Source organism: Ochotona curzoniae, unplaced genomic scaffold (assembly GCF_017591425.1).
Source record: "Ochotona curzoniae isolate NIBS_2020 unplaced genomic scaffold, NIBS_Ocur_1.0 contig_3819, whole genome shotgun sequence".
NCBI classification, from domain to species: Eukaryota; Metazoa; Chordata; class Mammalia; order Lagomorpha; family Ochotonidae; genus Ochotona; species Ochotona curzoniae.
This window is the reverse complement of record NW_024466004.1, coordinates 36,552,535-36,570,807: the sequence shown is the minus strand read 5'-3', so window position 1 is coordinate 36,570,807 and position 18,273 is coordinate 36,552,535. Positions and strand designations below refer to the sequence as shown.

Genomic DNA, 18,273 nt, shown 5'->3' with positions numbered 1-18,273 from the left:
TTGATATGTTTTGCTAAATCCCAGTTTGAGAACGCACCTGAAGGTTGCACACAGCAGCAGGGAGACAGTAAGCTGCTCACACACCCAGAGGCTGGGAGAGCACTCTGCTGAACTGCCAGCTGTGGAGAAGCTGCCAACCATGGAAAGAACCATCAAGGACAGAATGTTCTCATGATTCCTGCTGGTCTAGATGTGTTCAAAAAGAATGAAAATTTAACCTCTTGCAAAGCTCCAAATGGTTAATTTAGACCATGGCACCAGAAGCTACACTTTCATTTTTTCCTAATGCCTTTAGTTTTGACTAAGAATCAAAACAGCTGTCAAGTTTCTCTTAAGTTCTCCAATATAGCTAGTACAATGGTGTATGTATGTCTGAAATGTCTTCAGTTTCTTTTATAGTTGCCTTCTTTATTTCCCTTAAGGTACTGGCCCATTATTGTTGCAGCAACTGCATTCCTAAACAAGGATCAAAAAGTACATAAGTCCAATTTTATTTTTCCCTGCATTAGTACCAGAAACACACATAACAATGTTTGGATAACTTAATAAGTTAAAACATTCCCTGTTTTAGTATCAATAACAAGGACATGAATGATCCATTTCCTGAGTTAACAGTGCAATGTAAAATTTAATCTGTATTGCTAATAAGACATTTTACAGCATAGAAACATGATCAAAGTGATCATTTACTTTATCATGTAATAAATACAAGTGTTTATTATACAACAGTGATAAGATTTAACTGGTAAAGAAATTTAACAAAGAATCCTATATTTGTTACCATGAATATCAGTAGTAAAATAAAATGAAGTACAAAATAAAGCCAAGAAGTTATCTAGACTGAAGAAAGCAGTTGATTTCATTTAAGAAATGGAAGCCTGGATTCTAGTTAATATTTCATATACACAAAAATTTTCTCTTAAAAAACCCTAAGCCATCACAAATTTAGGTAACCCAGTTGAACAAAGGACAACGACAGGTCTTCATTATGCTGTAAAACTATGGATCTCATCTTTGGAAAAGTTAAGGTCATGCAGCAACCTGAAAAACAACAGAAAGCACAAGTTTCTTATGAAAAATGCTAAAAAACAAGTAAGATTAAAGGTTACCTCATAAAGTACTTTTGCATTTTCCCTTTTTGGTATATACATTTTTAAAAAACACAATTATCATTTCTAAAAATAATTCCTAAACATTATCAAATATCTTCTGAAGTGCTCATATAATTTTAAAAGATATTTGTTGGAAAGGTAGTTTTACATAGAGGAGAGCCAGAGATCTTCCACATGCTGGTTCACTGCTCAAGTAGCTGCAAAGGCCAGAGCCCAGCCAATCAGGAGCCAGGAGCCAGGACTTCTTCTCCGTCTCCAATTTGAATGCAGGAGTCCAAGGCTTGAACCATCCCCCAAAGCCTTTCCAGGCAACAAGCAGAGAGCTGGATGGGAAATGGAGCAGCCAGGACTTGAACCAGGACCCATATGGGATGCCAGTACTGCAGGCTGAAGCTTAACTCACTATGAACGGTGCAATCCCAAGAATACAGTATGTTGTCGAAAGTCACATGTTCATTTGTTGAATCTCTCACTGTCCTCATTTTGCTAGGACACTATGATATTCCTTAACACTATATTCCTACATAGTTTTCTTAAAATTTAATACTTGGAATGACAGGTTTATCAATACTTTCTGACAAGATTGTTACATGTACTGCTCTTCCATCAGCTGGTGTCTAACACATGGCGGTTGTTTTTTTGAGATGCTAGAAACCACTGATCTAAGTATAGATCTAATAATTCATCAGGAACTGAATTTGGTGATATTCTGTTTTTGTCATTATTTCATTAATCAGGTTGGGACTACTATATTATTAAACATATAACTCCTGCTCCTTTACCATATGGCTACTTTTATGGCTCATACAGAAAAGACAGAGTAACTTTTCTCCCCTCTTTTTCATCACTTTTTTTAAAAGATTTATTCATTTTTATTGCAAAGTCAGATATACAGAGAGGAGAGACAGAGAGGAAGATCTTCCATCTGATGACTCACTCCCTCAGTGACTGCAACAGCCAGAGCTGAGCTGATCTTAAGCCAGGAGCCTGGGACTTATTCTGGGTCTCCCACATGGGTACAAGGTTCCAAGGCTTTGGGCTGTCCTCAACTGCTTTCCCAGGACACAAGCAGGGAGCTGGATGGGAAGCAGGGCCGCCAGAATTAGGAGTAGATCCCCATATAGGAACCTGGAGCATGCAAAGTGAGAACTTAGGCCGCTAGGCTACCAAGTCAGGCCCTTGACCACTTTCTTCTTCTTTTTTCTTTATTTATTTAGTTTTATTGCAAAATCAGATATGCAGAGAGGAGGGGAGACAGAGAGGAAGATCTTTCGTCCGATGATTCACTCCCCAAGTGAGCAAATAGCCAGTGCTGTGCCAAACTGAAGCCAGGAGCCAGAAACTTCCTCCAGGCCTCCCATGTGGGTGCAGGGTCCCAGGGCTTTGGGCCATCCTCAACTGCTTTTCCAGGCCACAAGCGGGGAGCTGGATGGGAAGCAAAGCTGCCAGGATTAGGAGCGGTGCCCACTTGGGATCCTGGGTGTGCAAGGCAAGGACTTTAGCCGTTAGGCTACTGTGCTTGGTCCTTCACCACTTCTCAAAAGAAGGAAGGAGAGACACAGAGAGCTGTTCTATCTGATGGTTCACTGCCCAAATAGCCACAATGCCTAGGCGTAGGCCAGTCTCAAGCCAGGAAAATGTTCCTCTTGGTTGCCCACATGGTCACAGAGGCCCAAGGCCCCAAACTATCCCTCTACTGCTAACAAGTAGGGAGCTGGATTGAAAATGGAGCAGCTAAAACACAAACCAGTACCCATATGGGATGCCGATTCCATAGGAAGAGGCTTAGTTCACTGTGTCATGGCACCAGACCCCATTATTTCCTTTTAAAGGTTTATTTGTTTAATCTGAAGAGCAAAGACACAGAGAGAGAGAGAGAGAGAGAGAGAGAGAGAGAGAGAGAGAGAGAGAAGAGAAGAGAGAATGAGATGTCTTTGAGAGAGAGAGGAGTGAGAGTGTGATGTCTTTCATCTGCTAGTTCACTCCTCAAGATAGCGGCAATGGGAAAGGCTAAGTCATGCCAATGCCAGGAAGCCAGAACTCTAAAGGGGTCTCCTATGTGGGTGGCAGGCGCCCAAGGACTTGGGTATCCTCCCCTGCTTTCCCAGTCATATTAGGAAAGAGCTGGATCAGAAGCAGAGCAGCCAGGACATGAACCAGTGCTCCCATATGGGATAATAGTACTATAAGAAGTAGCTTAACCACTACATGACAATGCCAGCCTCAGTAACTATTATTTAGTGCTACCATACTGCATGCAGTCACTGTGTTAAGAACTTTACTATTGTACATGCCTTGTTGCAGATGAGTGCACTACATAGCTGGCCCTCACACATCCAGTGGAAAACGACTGCTAATGATAGACTCAGCCCCCCAACTGGAAACTTCTGGAATATGCATACATATTCACAAAAGGATCTATACAGCAAAGGAGTGTTACAGCCAACTAGATGCTGCAGTCAAGCCACCATGTGAATAAACCTCTTTCTAGCCATTCATCCTGTCTCCCCCAGGCAGGTGGTTTCTCTCTAGTCAAACAAATCTAGTCTTTTGAATGCCTGCAGCCTAGATGCCTCTGCTCATTTTGTTTCCTTTCTACCTCTTCTGACTTGTACCGTTTTAGTCATTCAACAAAGGGCTGGTCTTTTTATGATGCAATGTAAACTCTCACACAAAAGTAACACATCTCTCTCTGAACTTCCACAATTTTGTTTCCTGTTTCTCCCTCTCCATAAATCTGCCTTCCAATATTTAAAAATATTTAGTTTATTTTAAATAAAAGCATATTTTAAAAAAGAATTTTTCCTCTTTTGTATGAACATTAATATTCTGAATCACAATTTAGCTGTTGGTATGTACAGTAGTTTCCATACTAGACAATGTGGTCCTTAAAAGCAGGCTATTTCATTCAGCTCTAATAAAAGGAGTTTTTAGTAGGTGAGAGAATTATTATTGTCCAAGTAATTAAACATTATTTGTCTGCATTTTTAACAGGTTTCCGTGCCCTGCTGACACATCAGATAAGTTGACAGATGTTCAACAAAATACAAAGAGTATGTTTGAAATGATTATGCACATAAACTATCAGGCAGACAGCAGGAGGGTCCTACAAGTGGATATCCAATAGTTTCTTTTTGTAACAGCAAAACTTTGTCAAATAAAGGATCCATGTGGCAATTATGAAAGCTAAACTACATCCACTAAGATGGTGAGGACAGGGGAATCAAATGGATCCTCAACCCAATGCCACAGCTAGATGCTTTGAACTATGGCACTGATATGAATAAACGACATGTCAAAGGAAACTCTGTGCTAAACGTTTAAGGATGTGTAACAGTGGGTTTCTACTGTTGATGACTGACAGTATTCCTGGGAAATTCCTGGCTAGTGTAGCACTGCAATGTTAGTTCTGAGAAGAAACTGAGAAAAGCAAAACATAAAGAGACAATTTATAAAAATGAAAAAATATTAAGGTTTGAGCTACTCTCTATTCTATGTATATATTCTCAGACTCCAGGATGCAAGGAAGTGGGTAATACTTGTATAAAATCAAAACAAGGAAGACAGAGACCTTGTCTTCAAGAAGCCTGTAATTCATTTGAGAAAATCTAGCTACATTAAGGAGGTTACACAACAAACTCCTTCAGAGTGGTACTGAAGAGCTTATGATTCCAATCACTCAAAAGTATTAGACTATAATAAACTTTCACTGAGATATTTCTAAAATAAGCCTTTCTCACCTTTTTTTATAAAAAAAGATTTTATTTATTTTTATTGGAAAGGTAGGCTTACACAGAGAAGGAGCGAGAGAAAGACCTTCCATCCACTGGTTCACTCTCCAAATGGTGACAACAGCTAGAGCTGAGATGATCTGAAGCCAGGATCCAGGAGATTGGTTCCATCTCTCCCTTGGGTGCAGGGGCCCACGGACATGGGCCATCCTCTACTGTTTTTCCAGGCCAAAAGCAGGGAGCTGGATAGAAAGTAGAGCAGCCAGAACACAAACTGGCATTCGTTTGGGCTGTTTGCAGGTGGAGGATTAGCCAACTGAGTGCGTGTGCTGGCCCCCAGTATAATAGTGTCATGACAGTAGGTGACAGTGCAGCTCTTAACCTTTTTCTAAAATAATTTATATCCAAATCATAGTTAACCCTGACTATAATTTTTTTGCTTGAGTCTTAAAGAAATAAAAGTTCAGAACTAAAAAAAAAAAGGCTGACAAGCGCTCACTACAATATTTTTCTGAAATATTAAAACTGTAAATATACTTATGTTTAATTAAGATATATCTTAGAAATTATTTTTAATGACTTTATATACTTTCCAGAACGAATTCCATAACTAAACTGCCCCACTTCTGATACAGCTCCCTGCTAAGATACCTGGGAAAGCAACAGAAGATGGCTTAAGCTTTTGGGCCACTGGTACCCATGTGGGAAGCCTTGATGGAGTACCTGGTTCCTGGCTTCAGCCTGGCACAGCACTGGCCATGGCAGTCATCTGAGGAACAAAAGCAGCATCTCGAAGATCTCCTTTTCTCTCCTTAACTTTATCTTACAAATAAATGAATGAGTCATTTAAAAAAATAAAACAAAAACAAAGTTGAAAGATATAAAATTATTCAGGAAATGTTAGATTCAGTCATTCACACCAAGTACAAACAAGGGTTTAACACAAACATGTTTTAAATCACCTAGAAGCACAAAGGTAACTTTATTTAGTAATATATTTTAAGGTATCATTTATTATTTTAGAGTTAACCATATTAAAGTCAATTGCAAATACTGTAGCCATCCATCACCACTAGTTTTTGTTATTCAGGGTTCAATTATCAGTGTGACCTTATTTATGTCTCAGTCTCACCTTTTGGTCACTATATTAATATATTATATATTATAATATTTTATACATTATATTATATATTAATATGATATTATTATATATTATATTATATATATATATATTTTACCAACTTTCACCTAGTTGCAGAGGATGAAAATGGAAAGTTACAATAAGATGACCACTTTTAGTTAGTTTTTATAAATCATAAAGCATTGGTACAAAAAGATGTTGAGTCTTACATCCCAAATAAAATTATGGCATAAATCTTATAAATCTATCCATATTACCAATCAGCAGCAGACCTGAACTGCTGGCTGTATTTCTTTGTGTTCATACCTAGCACTAGTATAATCCTCGCTCCCAAAGATTTATCTGTATGAAGATTAAAAACTTATTTTTTTTTAAGCTGCAACACAACAAATAAAGTGCAACTTATATGAATGAAAAGTCAACTGCTTATGAGAGACCTTTATTTCACAGTGCTGGGCATTCTGTTTCCTAGCACACTACTACTTACTTTATTCCTTCTTCTGTAAACGGTGTTGGTCCACAAATGCAGATGAGAACTTTGGATTTGTCTAAATTTGCTTTCAAGAATTCAGAAATAAGAGCTGGTGAAATGTGTCCTTGTTTGCCATTCCAATCAGATGTAGGTGTTGAGAGAACAAATTCAACATTAAATCTAGGGAAAAGAAATAATTTTTAAAAAGTCTGTTATTTTAAACATACCACTGTGTTTCAAGTTCAGTAGAACATTCCCCTCACAATCAGAGTAATTAAACATATAAAAATTAGTACATTTGCTAAAAAAATGACTGAAGTAGATTCTAAGCAAAGATTCAATAAAAATATACAGCCAAATAGATATTTACCGAGCCACAGCTTTTAGTTATAGTTATGCAAAATAATGTGACTTCTATTGAACTCATTAGAAAGAGAGATGCAAGGGATGTCAGAGAACTCATTTCCATTTATAATCTTCTCAAGTAAACCACAGGAAAGAGAAATCACCAATGACACGGGCATTTCAATCCTTGTTTCATATCTCTCCAATGATCTGCACATCTTTATGAGCAATTTGACTAAGAACGCTATCTCAAGGCCCTTCAATCCTAACTCAGATCTCTCCGCTTCACACCTAACATTATCAGTGAATGTCACCAGTACTGATTGGCTGCACAAGCCAAAAAGATGGGGTTTATTCTAGAAACCTCTCTCTGACTCTATATCAAATCTGAAGTCCTTGCTATTAACTCAGTTTCTCTCTGTCTTCCCTGTCATTTTGCTGTCCATTCTCTTTCTGCTTTCTGTAGTATTTCTACCACTCTGCAAGCCACATGACACCCCACTTCAGTTCTTAGCTGAAGCATCATTTTCACAGGGAAGCATTACAACTGTAAATAAGCATTCAACAAGATGGTTATTTTATTGTCTACTTTCACATGAAATGTCAAACTCAATGACAGCAGGAACCAGGTCTGCTCTGGCTGTCACACACAGGAGGCTCTCAAATATGTTCCAAAACCAAGGAAAGCAAAAGAAAGGGTACAGAATTAAAATGAGAAGCAACGTTAAATGAAGTGTCACAGTGTAGTGACAGGAGACATTTCTTCTGACACGTTTAGTCATCGGTCAAGTAAATTGTTGGTAAAAATCCACAGTCAATTTGAAATTTGCTATTGTACCTGCTCTGTTAGCTCCAGTTTAGCAAACATAATTAATTCTTAGCATTTATACTGACATCAGAACAACTGCATTTATGCATGTTCCACTGGGTAACTGAGATACTGTTCTGGGCCTGATGACAAGTAAAGCCACGGCCTGCACTGCTGGCATGCCATGTAGGAACAGATTCAAGTCTTGGCTGCTCCACTTTTAACCCAGCCTTCTGCAAGCACACCTGGGAAAACAATGTAGACAGCCCAAATGTTTGGGTCTCTGAACCCAGGTGGGAGACCCAGAAGAAGCTCCTGGCTTTGGATCGGCCCAGCTCCAGCTAATGCTAACTCTAACTGCAGCATTTGGGGAGTGAGGCAGGGGATGCAAGATCTGTTTACTCCCATTCTTTCTCTATATAAGTAATTTTGCCTTTCAAATAAATAAATCTTTAGAATATAAAAATAGAGATGCCATCTGAAGAATAACAGGTGTTGATTACATATTAATCTAAATCTTTTTAAAAAACTGAAGTAATTTATTTCTCTTCTGAAGGGGAAAGGCAATCAATTGTGAGGACATAAACAAGACATGGCTGGTACAGCTGCACACCCTCTTCCTCATGTCATTATTCTGCTTCAGCTGTGTTAAATTCCCTAAAAACTCACCGGTCTGACCCAATAGCATAGACTAAATTAAAAGCATCAACCAAGGGTCCAATACACAGCCTCAGGTAGACATAAAGACCCCAACTCTACATAATCTCTCACATTTCTAATATTCTGTGATCTTAGCTGCAACATTCCCATTTATAGCAGCAATCACTCTACACAAAATAGCTTCCCCAAATACTTTCCTCTGCTAACATGCTTTTCCTTCTAGCACTTAAAATTAAGATGGCTTTGGGAGGCTTCAAAAGGTAGTATTTGCTTAATACTCCATAACAACAGGGTACTTGTTTACCTTGTCCAATACTATTGTACAAGCCTGACTCATATACAAGCGAACAACAACACCTGTTTAATGAATAAAGGAATTTATTTACAAAGAACACATATTGGCTAAAACTAAATTTGTACCTAGAGAACAAAGCCAAGTGCTGGCATCTATTAAATCACATGTAAAAAAGTGTATAAAATTTTAAGTGCATTGTGGGAAGAAGGTTCTTAATCTTTTATCAGATTATTCTAGAATTACATACAAAAAGCTTCCAATCCACTATCTAAAGAAATTTCCTAACACACAAAAGCATTTATATAAAAGAGAGAAAATGTCCCATTAAATTAAAAGAGATGGACATAATTGTGATTAGCCTATCACTGGAATAAAATTGGTAAATATCTAAATCTATATTGAGTTGTCATCTGCCATAAATGACTATTCATAATTTTCATTTTCTAGGACATTAAAAAAAAAAACCAAGAAATCTATCAGTGGCATTTTCTATTGGCATCTAGGGAATGGTGATAACTGAGATTCTTGAAAGAAGCACACAAACTTCTCATGTATCTTGCATTAATTCACATAATGGTCCCAGACTGAATTCAGGCACTTGATGGAGAAAGTGCACAGGTGCCTGCATACAATTTCACGGATTGTAAAGAGGCTGCTGTGCTGCTCTTATTCTTCACTGAGGAGAAGAGATCAAACTGTAGCATAAGTCAGCTCATAATTAAGGTTTTAAGAATTCTTTAATGATGAAATTATAATGATGAGATTATATTAAGATACAGATGATACATGTGGAATGTTCTCTTCTGGATTTTTTCAATGAAGGCCAATTTGCAGTGTGAAACAATTACAGTCTTGAAATACTTGGCATCCTACTTGGGTACATTTAGTTAATGGCCTGAAATTTCAGTTTATGACTTCAAAAATGCCATACAGGATCAGGATGCCTAAAAAGGTTATCTAAAAATAAATTCAGATAGGGCCCGGCGCGGTGGCGCAAGTGGTTAAGTCCTCGCCTTGCACGCCCGGGATCCCATATGGGCGCCGGTTCTAATCCCGGCAGCCCCGCTTCCTTCCAGCTCCCTGCCTGTGGCCTGGGAAAGCAGTCGAGGACGGCCCAAAGCTTTGGGACCCTGCACCCGCGTGGGAGACCCGGAAGAGGCTCCTGGCTTCGGATCGGCATAGTATCGGCCCGTTGCGGCTCACTTGGGGAGTGAATCATCGGACGGAAGATCTTCCTCTCTGTCTCTCCTCTCTGTATATCCGCCTTTCCAATAAAAAATAATAAAAATAAATCTTTAAAAAAAAAAAAAAAAAAAAAAAAAAAAAAATAAATTCAGATAACTCACAAAGTACAAAGCAACATGAAAAGAGAAAGGGCAAAACAACAAACACAAGAATGAAAGAAAAAACATACTTCCAGCGAATCTTTGCAGGCTAAAATGTTAATGACAATATATTAGCTTGTCAAAGAAACTTTAGATTGACAATGATATGAGAAGTTGTGAAATATGTATTTGTTTCCAGTCTAAATCATGTCCAAAGCTAACAGATCCAATTAATTTTCCTCTTCCTATAAGCTACCCAACATGGGCCTACCTCCCCATTTTGACACTACAATTCCAGATAAAATCTTTACATTGATGATTCCTCTCTGCTCATAGATGAGCAGTTCAGAGTACTTGAGGTCATAGACTTTCCTCATTTTTCTGTCTAAAAAAAAATAATAGGGATCACAGGAAAATTTAACTGATCACAGGAGAAACAGCTCATAAAACAAACAACTAACATCTACAATTAGGTAAAACATACATATTATGGAAACATATCTCAAAATGAATCTAATGAAACTTAAGCTGTTAGTAATAATTTCATTAAAAAGGCTAATGTATTAGATAAATTGACACACACTGTGTTAAAAATACTTCTTTAGGGCCCGGCGCGGTGGTGCAAGTGGTTAAAGGTCCTCGCCTTGCACGCCCCGGGATCCCATAAGGGCGCCGGTTCTAATCCCAGCAGCCCCGCTTCCCTTCCAGCTCCCTGCCTGTGGCCTGGGAAAGCAGTCGAGGACGGCCCAAAGCTTTGGGAACCTGCACCCGCGTGGGAGACCCGGAAGAGGCTCCTGGCTTCGGATCGGCATAGTATCGGCCCGTTGCGCTCACTTGGGGAGTGAATTATAGGATGGAAGATCTTCCTCTCTGTCTCTCCTCTCTGTATATCCGCCTTTCCAATGAAAAAATAATAAAAATAAATCTTTAAAAAAAAAAGATTTATATATGTCTAAAAATACTTCTTTAAAATTTCTAAAATACTAAATAAAATATATTTAGAGTAAATCTTTTAAGAAGGCATTGTGGTACACAGTATTTCTCGAACTTACTTACTCATAGAGCCCTTGCAAGCGGACACATAAGCAATTCAAGGAACATATTTGTAAGACAGACACTATTAGAGAAATATCTGGCAAGGAAGGAAAACAGACTAAGAACCCAGATTAGGGATCTACATATCTATGTGAATAGAAGCTGGGGTTTTCTCCTTTTTGGAAGGGGTAAGGGCACACTCTCCCATTTATTTATACTTTGCAATTGCTGGCTTTATTATCTTAAGTGGAAACGGCCCATTACTAGTCCCAGTGTTGTTCCCAGAACAGATAAACAGTCACTAAGGAGCCTGCTAGCACTAAAATGAGATTAGTGTCAGAGTATAATATTGCTGGACCTTATCATGTCCATCTAATAAAAATATTAAGACACAAACTACATTAAAGGTCCTCCAGCAGTCTACCCAGTTTCTTTGATTGTGAAACACAGACTGACATAAAGCTTAATGGTTTTATTTTTAATTATTTCACAATCTTATTGACATAATCTTTTACTTTCAACAAAACTAGACCTGCTTTGTCACTAGGACACTAGGACATTCTGGCCTTCATGTTTTAACACATGCAATCTCACTACCCAAATTTCTTTTCCTCTTCATAGAAATGTTAGTTATTTCCCAAATGTCCACCTTAAAAAGCCCTTCTTCCAGACGTTTTGTTATTCTTCTCCCGCAAAATGCAATGCTCTTTCTTCTCCCTAGACTTCTTGGACAAGTTACTTTGTTCGTTTCAAAGCACAGACTCTGCGGTTCTTGATATACATCAGAACTTTGCGTGCACTAATGTAGTCTTGTTTATTATGTATCTTTGCTTAACAATCAATAATTATACAAATGCTTAAATATCTGCAAATGACTTCTGGCTCAATGAATCATCCTTGTCCTGCATGACTGAATATTTTTCTTTCTTTATGTGCTAATCACTATAATTCCCACCTGCTTTAAAGAAAAATAATGGTCACCAACAGATTAAAATGTGTGGGGATGGCAGTAGGAGTACTTAATTTTTCAGAGGCTATATATGAAAATGCTTAAACACCTTTAGCACACTTTGACCTAGTGATTTCTCAAAGAGTTTTATCCAGATTAAGGAAAAGCTAGAATTCGGACAGAATACAATGCAGCTATTAAAATTATGGTACATTACAGTTTTCAATCAACAATCATTCATTTTGGGTAAAATATTTCTTTTTGTAGGATGCTGTCTTATCTATTGTAGGGTGTTTAGCAACATTCCTGGCCCAAGAACCAAGTGTCAGTAATACCTCCTCCCTCAGTTGTGACAATACAAATGTTTTAGACATAAACGCCACTGAGGCAATGGGCTTCCTCCATGCTGAAAATCACTGGCTGATACTATTCCCCACAATATTACAAACACCTTTTTTTACATTCACAGTCCACTAATAATTAATCAGAAAATTTGTTCAGGTAATATATTTCCATCTTCAAAATCTTTATTACCAAACCTAGCAAAGACAAAACGACTTCAAGATGTGGAAACAGTGATTCAGTTTAGCAAAAAAAAGTAACAGGCTTAAATGTTAACTAAGAATAGGCATGACTAAAAATCACCTAATATTAAACCTGAATGTATACTTCTTCTCATTTATGGGGCACAATAGCTTTTTTGATTTAGCAGGATTGTGAAAATTCAGCAATAAGCCTTTAAAATTTTTTTCTTACTGGAAAGTCAGATTTACAGAGAGAAGGAGAGACAGAAAGATCTTCCATTCACTGGTTCACTCCCCAAGTGACAGCAATGAACCTAAGCCAGGAGCTTCTTCTGGGTCTCCCACATGAGTGGAGGGTCCTAAGGCTTTAGGCTGTCCTCTACTACTTTCCCAGGACACAGCAGGGAGCTAGAGGGAAAGTGGAGCAGTCAGGATACAAACCAGTGTCCATATGGAATCCTGGTGCATGCAATGCGAGCACGTCAGTCATCAGGCTACTCTGTTGGGCCCAGTGATAAGCTTTTAAGAATTCTTTGATTTCTACATAAAGACACAAAATATGGCAAAATTTTCTCATAAATGCTCTATAACATCTATATAAACAAGGTCTTTTGTTTTTTATTGAAGGTCTCACCTGAGTTAACTCAAAAAAGGCCGAAACTCTGGGGGATTGTCAGTTACACAGCCAGCCAGAAATCAGTACCAACCGTGTCTCAACCACAGAGAGCTAAGCCTCTAGGGAAAGGAAAGAACAGACTGGGGAGCAGAGAGACAAGCACAGAAGTGAGCAAAGACAGGCAACAAGAGAAAGAGAGGGCACACAAGATGGAGGGTGGAGGCAGGCAGGCAGGAGAGCAGAACACTACCACTTCCCTCAGCACTGAACTGGCGAGTGCCATGACAGTCAGATATCCAGACGTGAAAAAAAGAGAGTCCTTTCTTGAGTATCCTCAAAGCTCCAGCCTATCCAACCTTATCAACCCAAAATTAATGAAGAACAAAGCAAAACAAAAACAAAGTTGACTTTGTTCAAAGAAAATTGATGTTTAGAGATTGTCCATACACGCCTTTCTGAACAGTTTAATCTAACAATCAAATTTAACCTTTAACAGACTGAAAGTATGCATCTTCACTAAAATAATGATAAATCTCTCTTAAAATTTCAGGAATTTTCTTTTATAAGGAAACTATTGCAAAGGACATCTCTATCAAAACACTGGAGACACTACTTTAAAAAATGAAGACAAAAAGTTAGCTATATCTGCTTACATTATTTCAAATATTTGGTTAGGAAAACAGGAGCTCCTTCAGTAAGAAACCAAACACAAGCACAATGCAAAAATCTGAGGGTTTTCCAGTTCCCAAAGCATCTATATTAATTCCTACAAATCTCACAACAGCATTGTAAATAAATGGGAAAGACATTATTATTTTATTGTGATGATAAAGAGGCCAATGGAACTAACAATTTTTGAATGAAGTTTCAGGCTGGAGAAGAATGCAATAAGAACTATAATTTAGATTTTTCAGCCTCTCAATAAACATTTCTAAGGATTAAAATACTTGAAAATCCTAAAATTTTTCTTTAAGTCATTCTCTAAAATTGTCATTTAGTTAACTAAATCTAGTAAATATTTGTAGGTTTAGGTTTTAAATTTGTGAAGAACAGTAAATATTTCAAGGATAAGTAAGTTCCAGTTATTCTTAATTTGTGAAGCTCGTTTATTAAAAGAGAAAGGGGAATGTTATGGGAGACTACAGGAAGATAAAATCTTAAGAGAGCACAGCATTGTCATACCACAGATATTAAGGAAATCTTCAGAAAAACCTGGAGCTTGTGGGTTAGCTAACTGCATTTTAAAGGGCTTTAACTCCAAATTTTAAATGGTCTGGATTTTTACTTATAACCATATTAACATGAATGTAAACATTTACATAATATATTTTACACAACTTATTAAGTCCTGAGATTCTTACAAAGAGCTTTTGCCACAGAAATGCTTTAAGCGTATGAAGGTTTACCAGTTCACTCTTTGTAAAAACTTGTTCTGAATTTCCTACTGCTTTGTAGGGAAGATGGGCAACATATTGTTTAAATTATATTCTTATTTTAGCTGATTATACTTGACTTTATTTTCACTGAAATTAATTTCAAAGCATTTCTGCCTCATTATATAACAGAGTCTAACTTGACCAGTTTTTTTTTTTTTTTCCTATTGCCTTTGTCAGCATTTTCCTATGAGTGTACTGGGAATTAGTGAAAGGAATTATATTTAGGAACTGCACTTAATCTGCTGTTCGTAGAAATCAAAGAACTCTAGTATTAAAAGCTTATTGCTGGGCCCAGTAAGGTAGCCTGATGACTAAAGATATGAAAACTTGTGGTACTGTAATTATACATGCATTTGCTCAGTGTATTTTGAGAATATACTGTATTAATAAATTCCTTTAAAGAATGCTAATCCAAACATACAAAACTGATATGAAATGTTAAACAATGCCTCAGAAATCTCTTTCTTAGAAGATTACAATGAATAGTAACACATTAAAGGCTTTAGTAAATCTTATAAGGTATTTAATTTTGCTTAATCTATTAGCAACACATTTATCTTACCTGCTCAGCTTAATTGCTACAGTTACTATAATGAAACATTTTCAATAAGCTCAATTCAGTAAAAATTAGATAACATGATCAGAAATCCCAATCAATGTACAAATTTTCTTGACACATATCTGAGGGTACCAAGATGGCATTACTCTGGGAGAGAGCATTAATATTATTTACATTCAGAGAAATACTAGTTTGTTTTTTAAGGAAGAATTTCCCAGTAAATTGAAAGTTTCAAAAAAGGAAATAAGGACCACATTTACCAAAGAGGCATGACTACTTAAAAATAGAACCAGTTAGTTCATTACCTTTTATCTTTACATGCTAATTTTTCCAACTGACTTCTCCAAATGATATCATCTTCTGTTTTATTGAAGAACATCAGCTTCACTGTTCTTATAAGGGGGAAGAGAGAAAGAAAACTCAGACCTAAATGAAAACATTTAAGCTATGTACAAATTTAATGTCTATAGTAATCCAAAGTGAAAATTTTGTAGTGTCAAAAGTATAAAAAATGGATATAACAGAAATAAGTTAATAAAATAGCTAGGACTGGGGAAAAGAGGAGAAAGTAATGAGAATATGTGTGTTAGTGTCTGATACACAATCAACTTCGAAAGTCTTATACAAATCAGAGCTTCAGAGGGGAGTATAATTATGGATAAAATCTCATACCTGAGACTGGGTAAGTAAGTCAAAGCATAATTCATGATTTTAACCATTGGTGTAAAGCCTGTTCCAGCTGCCAACAGAAAGAGGTCTTCTAGTTCTTGGAGTTTGGATATTTTAAAATTGCCCTCAGGATTGCTGACAGAAACAAAATCTCCTAAACAATGAGATATAAGCCAAATCAGAAAGAATAAAAAGGGCAAAACTGACAGGGCTAAAAGTACCTAAATTTGGAATAATGATAAGTAGTAAATAACTTACATCTATCAGCCTTCAGATTATCTAAAAGTATTAGAGGTGATCGTTAGGCTCCCAGATACTCCTGAAGACTAGCATCAAAATTAAATTAATAATGAGATTTTATTATGCCTTATCACCATTATTTTCTCAAACCATCTAAAATGTGAAAAATATAAACTATTACAAAGCAAACTTTCTATAAATTATCATAAAGGACCACAAAATTAAGAGGTCATGAATATGTGTACTAGATCCTACTGGGTACAGAACAGACACTCATTATGTACATACTGATTAACTGCAATAGTAATATGACCAGTAGGACAGAAAACTGAAATAGAAATATATTCTATAATCTTAGGTTAGTAAATATGCTAACTTATCTTTTTTTGAATAACATTTTTTGAAATAACCTAGTGATTAAAGAATAACAGCTGTTCTGAATTTAATTTCTATGAAAACAAAGCAAGATCAGAAAAGCAGTCAGCTGTACTTGGAGCACGCATCTTTCAACTAGGATTAACAGTTGAGAAACCAGTGCCCACATCCTTTGGTGCTACTGTTTTAATCACCATGAATACTAATGTAAGGAAACTGCCCTTAGGACTACATTTGCAAATGTTCATTTTTAAAATATAAAATAAACTTGTTCACAATTTTTAAATGATTTGAAAGATACCAACTTATTTTAAAATGCAATACTGCTTACTTCTTTTTTTTTGCTTATCATTACAGGGAAATGGTAATGTTCAATTGGTGAATGAAGTATTTGAAAGTTATAGAAACTATCCATTACAGTTTGAAGGGGGACATAAGGTCAGCGTGTGTTTTGGAAAAAGTTACATGGCTGATTGCACTGTAGGAAAGTGGGAAAACTGTGTCAAAGATGCAGTGAAGCTACAGCCAATGAGGAGTATGGATGCACTGGCTGGGACAAACAGATGACTTCGGCTGTTGACAGGCTGAGTTTAAGATATTTGACAGGCATTCATATGGCGATTCTAGAAGCAGTCTGATTTACACTAGAGTTTAAATGAGATTAAAAAAAATACTAACCAATCTGAAGATGATTAAGTTCTGGTGTAAAGAGTCCAGCAGGATAGACTTTGATCAAAAAGTAGATGTATTTATTACTCGTAAGAACTGGTTCCTTGAACTCTGAGAGTAAGGAATCTGATACAGGTGTGTATGGCTTCACTATTTCTGTACCTAGAGGGGGGAAAACAGTTAAACTCTAAAAATCTGGATATTTACATAATAACATATTTTATGATATTATGACCATAAATGAATATGAAGCACAAATTTAAGCTGCCATCCATGTACATATATAAAAAGATGTCCCTAATGTACATAAAATTCTATTTTACATGTATATAGTATAATATGTACTGAAATAATTTTAACATGTTAATATTTTACCTAAAATAGAAATAATCTATTTTAAAATATGGTTTAAACTTATAGGAATATATGTTAATAATAGGCAACCAGTTATTCCATCAGCATTTACACTTTGTAATGGATCACAACAAAAGTACTACCAAAAGGTTACCACAGAGATGTAAGAAGGCATTTACAAACTAATTTTAGGTACATACAGTTTTATGTTTCGCATTTTATCAACTCAGCTTTATAAACGATACGGTGTTCAGTAGTTACCAGGAGATTAATATGGATTTGGAGCAATTGCCCTTGTGAAGGACCATTTGTGTTCCCCATCATTTTCCCCATCATTTTTCCCCATCATTTTTCTTCAGGATTTTGTTAGTTACAAATTAAAATTCTGTTGAACCATCTCTCCTATTAGCAGTAATTTCTTTGTTCCATAAAATAACACTGCAAAGCTAAAGTTTCCACATGTAGGAAATACTGCATCCACAAACCTCCTAGCTGCCCACCCAGAAACTCTTGTTAGTAACTTAAATGAGTATTTCCTAAAAATATCAGCACTGATTATAAATTGCTTAAAAAAGAGAAAATATTTCCCCAAAGTCCCGTTCTCCTACCTGTGATAGTCAGCTTGAGGTAAACATGTTGCCCAACTGGCACCTGAAGATGAGTGCTTGGTGGCAGCATCACACAGAGCAGCTTTGTGTCATGAGTGACATCTTCCTTGGAAACCAACTGGCACTTTCTGTAGCACAAACCTAGAAGGTGTTCACTGTCGGTTAACTCACACCAGAACACCAAGTAAAAGCGTTCACTGAATTTTTGAGCTCCAGAGTATTTCAAGTTCACTAAAAAACCTATACATTTTAAAAACTTCTCAACATCATAAGGTTAAATGTTTTCAAGTTATTTCCTCATATCTATTTTCTATACTTACAAAAAATTCCATAACATGAAAACTGAATTC

The 18,273-nt window shown here is 36.7% G+C and overlaps 1 protein-coding gene across 3 annotated transcripts in view; it reads right to left on the bottom strand.

The window, feature by feature from the left end:
* Positions 1-391: 391 nt before the first annotated feature.
* Positions 392-18,273, bottom strand: part of LOC121158739 (cytochrome b5 reductase 4) — a 79,840-nt gene continuing 61,958 nt past the window's right edge. For 2 of the 3 annotated variants that reach the window (XM_040983703.1, XM_040983704.1), the window contains 6 exons: positions 17,924-18,064; positions 16,971-17,123; positions 15,681-15,831; positions 15,314-15,400; positions 6,472-6,636; positions 392-1,041 (listed from right to left, as the gene is read on the bottom strand). In XM_040983703.1, coding sequence (XP_040839637.1) covers positions 987-1,041; positions 6,472-6,636; positions 15,314-15,400; positions 15,681-15,831; positions 16,971-17,123; positions 17,924-18,064 — 752 coding nt within the window. In that variant the 3' untranslated portion in view covers positions 392-986. The remainder of the gene's footprint in view (positions 1,042-6,471; positions 6,637-15,313; positions 15,401-15,680; positions 15,832-16,970; positions 17,124-17,923; positions 18,065-18,273) is intronic. The other variant, XM_040983705.1, reaches the window with a different exon arrangement.